Genomic DNA, 10,003 nt, shown 5'->3' with positions numbered 1-10,003 from the left:
GGTAACAATTTAAGTGAGAACATCTATGCTCATTTTCCAGCTAAAGGACACTGGAAGCGATCAAGTTTCTTATGTCTTCTCTATTTCAAAATGATGTTAAATCTTACACTTAAAGAATCATATTGCCATTGAGACTATGTATAGGTTAAAGAGAATATATGTATGAAAACTCAGGTTAATTTTGGTCTCTGCAATGTCATTCACATCTACTTTCTCTGAGTTTATCTTATTTGCAAAATGAAAATAATGGCATACCTACTTCCCTGGGTTGTTACTGAAGACCGAATGGATCTTAATGGATGTGATATCTGTGTGTGTGTGTGTGTGTGTGTGTGTGTGTGTACACACATATAGTAAAGCACAATATAAGCACAGATTCTATTTTATCATAATTAAGCTTTGGGACTATGTTCCTTACATGTACCAAACTAATTGTGAAAGGGAATGACCCTTTGCTTTTGGTAGAAATCACATCTGGTATTGTTTCTCCTGACTGTAACTTCTGTTGGCTGCAGTGTCTGGTCAACAACAGGGAGATGCTGGGAAAACGGACAGTTTATCATCTGACCCAGCTGAACTAGAGAAATTAAAACTAGACATCTGCCACAGACTCTACATGGCATCTGGGTTGGAAGGAACTGAATCAGGAAACATACCTATGATGCTGGTTATCAGAAGGACACTTATATGAAAGAGCTCTGTACTTGGCACAATAGACATAATTAAACAGACTTTTATAGCCATTAAAAATATGAATACATTTTATTTATCTGCTTATTCATACTTTCCATAAACACAGTGAATAATTTCACTCTTTGTATGTAGACTATTAAATGAATCCAATGATCAGATATTAAAAGAGAAAATGTTACTCATTCTTTTAGTCAACATAAAATTATTGGACTTCTACTGTAGGCAAGGCATTGTTCTAAACACTGTCATTGTAGCAATAACAAGACACAAAGACCCTTCCCTAGGTGAAGTTTACAGGGGGAGGAAATATTCAATAAACAAATAAGCAAGTAAATAAAAAAGAAAATATCTGATATTATAAATGCTTAAGGAGAACAAAATTTGTAATATAATAGAGAATAAACACAACCTACTTTACATTAGGTGTCTTCATCCAAAAATCGGTCCTTGTGACTGCAAGTTGCTAAGCATCCTCCAATATCAACTCTCAAGTTTACCCCAAGTTGAGCCAAGTCTATGGCCATTCAGAATAAGGACATTTCCCAGCCCCCCTTAAAACTAAGTGTGTGACCTTAGGCCTAAAAGAAAAAATGACATGTGCAACATCACACCACACCCTTTCGAAGAAAAGATAATGACCTCCTCACTTTCCCCTCTTCCTATTCACTGATGGGAATGCAGAGACATTCTGAGCCACTTTGGACTATGGAGACTAGGGTGAGAACTCCTAAGAATGAGAGTCCACAAGACAGAAGGGTCCCAAGTTCCCGAGGCTTTCATGGAGTAGAACCACTGTATTAACACAGATTTTACAGGAGAAAGTAAAGAATTTCTCTATGATTCATAACACTTATCTGGGCTCTGTGCCACATGCTCCTTATCCTCCCTATATCTGATTATGATCAATAAGAAGAGTAACCTTTTAAAGCCAACAACTTCTTTTGAATATGAAAAGCATATTGACAGAAAATGAGAGAGAGGTCTGTAATTATGAGAACAGTGTCTGATCCATTTCAGCACCTACCAAGACAACACATAGACTCTGTTTATGCCTGTGTGTGTTGGTCATAGAATGCTGCTTATTTCCATTCAGTTCTTTCCACAGTCGTTTCCCTTCCTGAAAGAAGAGCTGTTTGTGTTACTGCATAGAAATACTTAACACAGGGCACTTGGGTGTCTTAGTTGGTTAACTGTCTGGCTTAGGCTCAATTCATGATCTCAGGGTCCCGGGATGGAACCCCAAGTGGGGCTCCCTGCTGAGTGGGGAGTCTGATTGTCCCTCTCCCTCTGACTCTCCCCCTGCTAATGTGGTCTTTCTCTCTCAAATAAATAAATAAATAAATAAATAAATAAATAAAATCTTTTTAAAAGAGAGCGAGATACTTAGTAAGGTCTGAACAAGTTATTCTAGTCATCCCCTTATTTCCTACTTCCTATCTCTCTCTCTTATCATCATGGAGTTTTATATAAGTCTCCTGTTGTTCTTTTCTCTCCTCTAATGTTTCCTTGGTGATTCATCTAAGACTTCCTCTTGTTCTTATCATACTTGAGCCCTTTATGTGTCCTTAAAACTTTTAATCCTTTATGTAAAGAAGTGCCTAAAATGCATAAAAAATTATTTGATTAATGAATGAATACATATAAATGCTGATGGTTGTATACTCTTAGGTCTTGTGATTGCTATCTATCATAGCTATTGTAAAATAGATTTCAAACAGACCAAATGGATAAATGCTCAGAAATGTACACAAGTCTTATAAGCATTGATTACCTGACCTACCAGTGATAACAATTGCAATTAATAGCCATCATTTTTATCTAACTTGCAAATTTTATGCTTGAAGAGATCACATGAAAACTGAGCCCTAAAGGAACTTAATCATAAATGGGTAGATAAGCAATAAGGTGGGTTGGGAAAAAAAATACAGATCTAGCTACTTTATATTAAATTCTTATTAGAAACCAGTGTTAAGGGGCACCTGGGTGGCTCAGTGGGTTAAAGCCTCTGCCTTCAGCTCAGGTCATGACCCAGGATCCTGGGATCGAGCCCCGCATTGGACTCTCTGCTCAGCAGTGAGCCTGCTTCCCCCTCTCTCTCTGTCTGCCTCTCTGCCTACTTGTGATCTCTGTCTGTCAAATAAATAAATAAAATCTTTAAAAAAAAAAAAAAGAAAAGAAACCAGTGTTAAGTAATTTACACAGTAGGATGAACAGCTTTAATTTCACACAGGGTTAATGGCTGCCACCACAAAGCCACTTAGTTGCTCGTCAGAAACTCCTTAAAAGAGGCTGACTATTGTTTAACAGTAGTAATTGTCATCGATGACAAGCAAATATACTTTGAACAAACAAGCACAAATAACTACAAAAGGAGATAGGCAGGTTGAAGCTCTTGGGTCTAAATCCCTGAGGATGAAAAGAAGGCATACCTTCCTCATCCAGAGGCTCAAAAATTGTGAGGAAAACTAGGAATCAGGTTCTGATGTTTTAATACCAAATTGGTTTTGCCATTGAAGTCAGTCTGTGAGTCTAGGCTCAATTCCTACCTCTACTACTGAACAGTTGTGGAACCTTGAGGAAGCGACTTACCTTCTCTGGTGGGATCCATGACATCATTTGTGAAGCACACTAATAATACTTACCCTATACGTATGTTGGGAGAATTAAATAAAATAGGATTTTTAAAGTCATTTGTCACAAGTAGGCACTCTTCAAGTGTCAGTTCCACTTTCCCTTTCTTGGGGCTTTTTCCCCTCTCTTGGATTGGTCTGGTTAAATGCTGAGAGTCTGGAAGTCTTCTATCATTTAGGTTCTTTAGAGAACAGGCTATTATTATGAGAAGGATTCCTAAATTTCTTACATTTTTATTAACTCTAGAAATATTTGTTTTGTTTCTGTTACTCACCATGTCTCTCACTATAATTACTAGTAGTTAAAATAAGCAAAACTAAAAAATAAAGGGCAAAACAAACAAACAAAAAATTAAGCCAACAGACAAAGAAAACAAAACTTCATCCTAAGATTGGGTAGGGCAGGAGTAAGAGGGGAAAAAAGCAAAGTTTCTAATAATGAAGAGAAGTCCGCATTCCATCTATTTTCAATAAAAATCAGAGGAGCAAATAGTTTATGTCAGGAACTGTGTAAGCATTATTTCATTTACAATCACCGTGTGAAATACCATTATAACTCTATTTTATAAATGGCTATATTAAGGTTCAGAAAGGACTACTGACTTTCTCAAGGACTTATAGCTAATGAGAAACAGGCTTCTTCTTCATACCAGAACCTTCTGGCTCCAAGGAGGATACTTTTTCACCATGCTAGAATTTCTTCTACAACTGAAAGAGGTAAGGGAATAGGTAGAAATTGGAAGGGACAAAAAAAAAAAATGACAAAGAAGCAGCTAAATCTCTGAGGTTTGTAAAGAACAAAAGGATTCCATGGGAAGTCTACTCAGAACAGAAAAATGGGGTGGTTGGGGGCTCCACAAGTTCTTTGACTCCTAATTCCTTTCAAGGTTATCTTGATTACCATGTACTATTTTTTCACTCTTAAACTCTCTCAACACCCAGCATTTAATTGCTCCCTGTGTTCAGAGGGCTCTTGTTCCCTGGGTCTTGGACTACATCACGGATGGGGCTCCAGAGGGACTATGAGGTAATTGAAAGTCCTACACAGATAGGAGATTATTTTGTTTCTGCTAACTCTGAGGAAATCACACTAGGTGATAGGACAGTCGTTGAGTATATAGCACCCCCCCTCTGAGTGAGTCTGAATGCAAAAGACCAGTTGGGGTCTACAGCTAGAACACCCGAGTCCAATTCCATGGCACCTAGGGAAGACAGACATTTGAAATGGAGAGCCCCACACCTCTATAGAAGAAACTGAAGATAAAAGGAGGGAAAAATTTATTTTCCTTACTTGAGCCAGTCATAACAATTCGACCATGTAAGTCTCAGAGCATCTCCCCATCTTTCTCAACTTTTCACTTTGACTCTCAACTCTGGAGTCCTGGGTAGCAAGAATTGTTGGAAGAAATCACAGTTAAGGGCTTCCTTCTCATTTTATGCAATGACTAGAATCCTTTCCTCCATCACTCTATCAAATAGCAGGCAGGAATGCATTCATTTATTCTTTTATGTTCCCCATGCCTTAAGTCATATCTTTCATGTTCCAAGCACCACACAGTTGCTTAGAATTAAAAAATTAGATATATTTCCTGATACGGAAAAGGTATATTTCTTTTTTTAGGATTTATTTATTTATTTGAGTGGGGGGAAGGTCGGGGGGGGGGAGAAGTAAACTCCCCACTGAGCACAGACCTGGACATGGGGCTTGATCTCATAACCCTGAGATCATGACTTGCACCAAAATCAGAAGTCTTATGCTTAACCCACTGAGCCACCCAGGCACCCCAAGAAATTATATTTCTATGACACAGAGAAAATATCTTTATGATACAAAGATATATATAAGACATTATCCTGGTTCTCTTTCAAATTCTTCAAAGATTTAATATATTTCTTCATACACATTCCCTTTCCTTCTCCTTTTCCAAAAATGTATTTCTCAGGGATTGGTCACCATACCTATTTTGGCCTCCTTTACCGTATTTCCTATAGGGGCCTTGTTAAGACTTAAGATACTGACTATCATCTTCATGCAGCTAAGAACTTCTGAAATTCTTTAGCATGAGACCCTCTATAATAAATATTATAATAATGAACCATTATATAGCACTTTATTATGTATCAAGATCTTTCATAAACATCATCATATTTAGTCTTTACAATAATTCTGAGAAATAAATAATATCTCAGTTAATCAAAAACATTTAGTGAGTACCTACTATATACCAGGCACAGTTATAAGACTACCCCACATTTTGGGGCCCCTGGGTGGCTCAGTTGGTTAAGCATATGACTCTTGATCTCAGCTCAGTTCTTGATCTCAGGGTTGTGAGTTCAAGCCCCACATTGGGCTCCACGCTGGGTATGGAGTCTATTTAAAAAAGAAAAATAACCCACATTTCAAGGAGCGTAATTACAGTGGTGCATATCAAAATACAGATTTGTGGACACAGATGAGGGGCATAATGTTGAGATTACTCAGTGAAGTGGCAGGAAGTTTCCTATTTACCACTACCGTACTGCCTTAATTATTAGTAATGCCTTCTTTCATTCTCAAAAAATTTCCTAGTTGGAATGATAAATTCAGGCTGAAGCTACTGGTACAGGGAATGCTTTCTGCTTCTTTATAGATGAGAACATAAGGTTCAGAAATGTTAAGTTGCTGATCCATAATCACACCACCAAAAATCAGAACTTGAACTTGGGTCTTTAGAGCTCTAATCCAAGTTCTTTTAATATGTCATATTGTTAGGAGTTTGTTGGACACGTAGGTAGTCAGGGACAGGGTCCCCAACAGGAAAACAGGGAGCTGGGACAGCTAAAATGAAACCATACTAGCTTCCTATTTTACAACTTAGGCAACTTAGATAGGTAATATCCTGTCTAGCAACCTCTGTAGAAAAGACTTCTGCAAAACATCCTGAAACAAAGCAATTAACCATAAAACTTTGGTCACTATCACAAGTTGAGGCAGTTAATCTCCAGAAGTTAGCCCAAAAGACCATTAACACATGAACAGAACCTTACAGGTTCATGATCAAAATCCAGATTGGCACACCTTAGCAGCCAATCCACAGGGGGCCCAAATTCAGGATACTCAAAATAGTTCCCAAAAATAGCTTATGAAAACCCCTAGATTTGAATGCCAAAATGGCAACCCTCTTGGGTCCCCACCCTCTTTGGAAACTTTGTACTACTACACAACAAACTTTACACCAATCATGACTTATTCCTTTTCCTTCTCCTCAGGAAGGCTGGTTCTTCTTCCTTAGCTCTCTACTTCCACCTATCACTTACATGACTTTTTTCCACCAGGAAGAGAAAACAATGAGTTGCCATCAGTTATGAAAATGTTCAAGGTTCATCTTATCTTTTCTAGTTTGGGAATTAGATACTGTACATTTCGTTGTGTACCTAAATTCCTTTCATTAGGTGTGGACTCTCAAGCCAAAAGGAGGCTCACTACAGCCATTGACTCCCAAGGTTAATAAAGAAGACTTAAAGTCGTCTGAAGACAAAAGTAATAATTTCAGAACATTCTAAAATTTAGGGTATTTGACAATGGCTTTGAATAACCCTAGGTGCATTCTGAAAAGGAATCAGGATGATAAGGTTTCCAGGCTAGTCAAGTTTAGGGCATTTATTGCTGCATAATTGGTTGTAGATGTTAATCTGTTCAGTATTGAGGTCTTCATTCCCTTAGCCATGGTGGTGTTTCATATTGCTTTGTATCCATACTCCTGAAAGAAGATGATATTTTGAGACATAAAAGCATACATGTGCTTTGCCACCCCCTAAATGTCTTTGGTAGAATCCCTAATTCTTAATTTCAGCATCACATTTATATTTAAACAAAGACTGGGGCACCTAGCTGGCTCAGTTGGCAAGTACGTGACTCGATCTTGGGGTTGTAACTGAAAGCACCATGTTGGGTGTAGAGATTACTTAAAAATAAAATCTTCTTTAAAAATGTAAAAAAAATATTGGTGGTGATGAATGTGTTGGTATTGTGTCTGCCGTGAGTCAGCCTCTGCATCCATGCTTTCACCATCTTGTGTGCTCCAGGAACATGAGGAATCACACAGACCTCCATGAGTTTATTCTCCTGGGAATACCTCAGGCAAAGGGACTGGAGACTGTGCTGTTTGTCATCTTCTCATTTATTTACCTCTTCACCCTGCTTGGAAATTCACTCATCCTTACAGCAGTTGTTTCTTCCTCTACCCTTCACACCCCCATGTATTTCTTCCTGGGACTTCTATCTATTTTTGACATGCTGTTCCCATCTGTAACCTGTCCCAAAATGCTATTCTATCTCTCTGGCCAAAGCCACACCATTTCTTATGAGGGCTGTGCTGCTCAGCTCTTCTTCTACCATTTCCTTGGGTCTGCTGAAGGATGCCTCTATTCTGTGATGGCGTATGACCGCTTCGTGGCCATCTGTCACCCACTGAGGTACATGCTCATCATGAGACCTGGGGTCTGTGTGGGTTTGGTTGTGGCAGCCTGGTTGGTGGGTTGTCTCCAAGCCACCATCCTGACCTCCTTCACCTTTCAGTTAACATACTGTGACTTCAACCAGGTGAACTACTTCTTCTGTGACATTCCTGCTGTCTTACCCCTGGCCTGTGCTGACAGTTCCCTGGCCTGGAGAGTGGGCTCCACTAATGTTGGCTTTCTGGCTTCAGTGCTTTGGTTCAGTGTCTGTGTCTCCTACACTCGCATTGGAATTGCCATTCTGAGAATCCGATCAACAGAGGGCAGGCGGAAAGCTTTCTCCACCTGCAGTGCCCACCTCATGGCAATCCTCTGTGCCTACGGTCCTGTAATCATCATCTATCTGCACCCCACACCCAACCCCTTGCTTGATGCCGTGGTGCAGATATTAAATAATATTGTCTCACCCATGCTGAACTCATTAATATATTCCTTAAGAAACAGAGAAGTGAAAAGTTCCCTGAAAAGAGTGTTCCACAATGTAGTATTTATTTCTCTGGAATAAATTATGGGGTTTTTTTTTTTCAGCATAACAGTATTCATTGTTTTTGTACCACACCCAGTGCTCCATGCAGTCCGTGCCCTCTCCAATACCCACCACCTGGAATTATGGGTTTTTTAAAATGGATTTTGGAAATTTATTTCTCAACATCATCCATATATTTCCTCCTTTTAAATAATAGAAAATCTTTCCTTGAAAGTGTTCTATTTTGTTTTCCTAATAGGATTTTCTATGTTTGTTATCTCTGTAACCCCTGGGGCCCTAGAAATAACTCTACAACTAATGTTATCCTCCTGCCTTGTTCCTGGATAATGAACCCATGGGGCATAGCATGCATCTGGAGACAGATTTCCTCTTCATCTAATGGACAATTTTGTCTCGTTGAAAATAGTGAGGAGTGGTGGCCCAGAAGCACCCCTCACTATTCCATCTCTGTGCCAGATCACTCTCCTTTCATTTATCTCTCTAAACTTGGAATATTCTTTTCTGCCTATAAACATTTCTGTTCCTCCATGTTGCCAAGAACAGTATTAATTAATATTTTTTTTCAAAGACTTCCATTTATTTATTTGACAGACAGAGATCACAAGTAGGCAGAGAGGCAGGCAGAGAGAGAGAAGGAGGGGAAGCAGGCTCCCTGCTGGGCAGAGAGCCTGATGCAGGGCTGGATCCCAGGACCCTGGGATCATGACCTGAGCCAAAGGCAGAGGCTTTAACTCACTGAGCCACCAAGGCACCCCTATTAATTAATATTTATAGAGCGTGACCTGTTCTCCGGGCACTATGATGAACATTTCACAGATATTATCTAATCTTCATGTCACCTTCATATAGTAGAGTTTTTGTTTTGTAAAACAAAGAAATAGGCGAACAAAAAGAAAACAGTTTGAGGATAATGCTATGGTATCTGGTAAAGCTTAGATGTTGATTTCGGGCAGATATTCATCACACTAATATTGATACTTGTTCAGCAGATTTCTTTTCTGTCTTATTCACCATCATGTACTCAGGACATCACCCAGGGACATAGTAAGAATCCAGTGTAACTTCATTGAATGAATGAATGAATGAATATCACTCAACCATTGAAATTATGATATATTGCATATTTAGTCACACAAAAAGAACCTGAGAGAAATAATTAGAATGCATGACAACAATAGACACTAATTTAAATATAGGTCCACATTTAAGTAAAATTAAAGGTGGATAAAAGCCGAAATGTGAATGGACTCTGACCACTTTTTTGACCATTTCTAAATCAGTGTTGCAATGACTGTTTGGCATTGGAGGGAAAGAAAACCTTTAAAACAGTTTAAATCTTTCTTATATGTAAAACTTCAGCAAGCAATCAACATAACATTGTATTTAAAACATATGCACACACACACGTGTGCAAACCACTTCTTAAAATCTTACTCCATCAACAACAAAAAAACCAATAACTTGATCTGGGAATGGGCAGCTCCATTTTTAAATAGATACTTCTCCAAAGAAAACACACAAATGGCCAACAAGCATATGAAAAGATGCTCAATATTGCTAATCATTAGGGAAATGTAAGTCAAACTCACAATGAGTCATCACCTCTAACCCTTTAGATGGCTATTACTTAAAAAAGAAAATAATAATTGTTGGCAAGGATGTGCAGAAACTGGAAACTTTGTGCACTCTAGGTGGG

The 10,003-nt window shown here is 38.6% G+C and overlaps 1 protein-coding gene across 1 annotated transcript; it reads left to right on the top strand.

Annotated features, from left to right (window-relative positions):
• Nucleotides 1-7,386: 7,386 nt before the first annotated feature.
• Nucleotides 7,387-8,325, top strand: LOC116874240 (olfactory receptor 148-like). Its single transcript, XM_032868802.1, has one exon. It carries the CDS (start codon nucleotides 7,393-7,395, stop codon nucleotides 8,323-8,325), a length of 933 nt encoding a protein of 310 aa, XP_032724693.1. The 5' UTR covers nucleotides 7,387-7,392.
• Nucleotides 8,326-10,003: the final 1,678 nt, after the last annotated feature.

Source organism: Lontra canadensis, unplaced genomic scaffold (assembly GCF_010015895.1).
Source record: "Lontra canadensis isolate GAN:19392208 unplaced genomic scaffold, GSC_riverotter_1.0 scaffold36, whole genome shotgun sequence".
In the NCBI taxonomy this organism is placed as follows: Eukaryota; Metazoa; Chordata; class Mammalia; order Carnivora; family Mustelidae; genus Lontra; species Lontra canadensis.
The sequence above is the reverse complement of the archived record's forward strand: the minus strand, read 5'-3'. Positions and strand labels throughout refer to the sequence as shown.

What these genes read in the sequence shown, in the direction of transcription:
- LOC116874240 (XM_032868802.1), top strand. Translation starts at nt 7,393, where the DNA reads ATGAGGAATCACACAGACCTCCATGAGTTTATTCTCCTGGGAATACCT.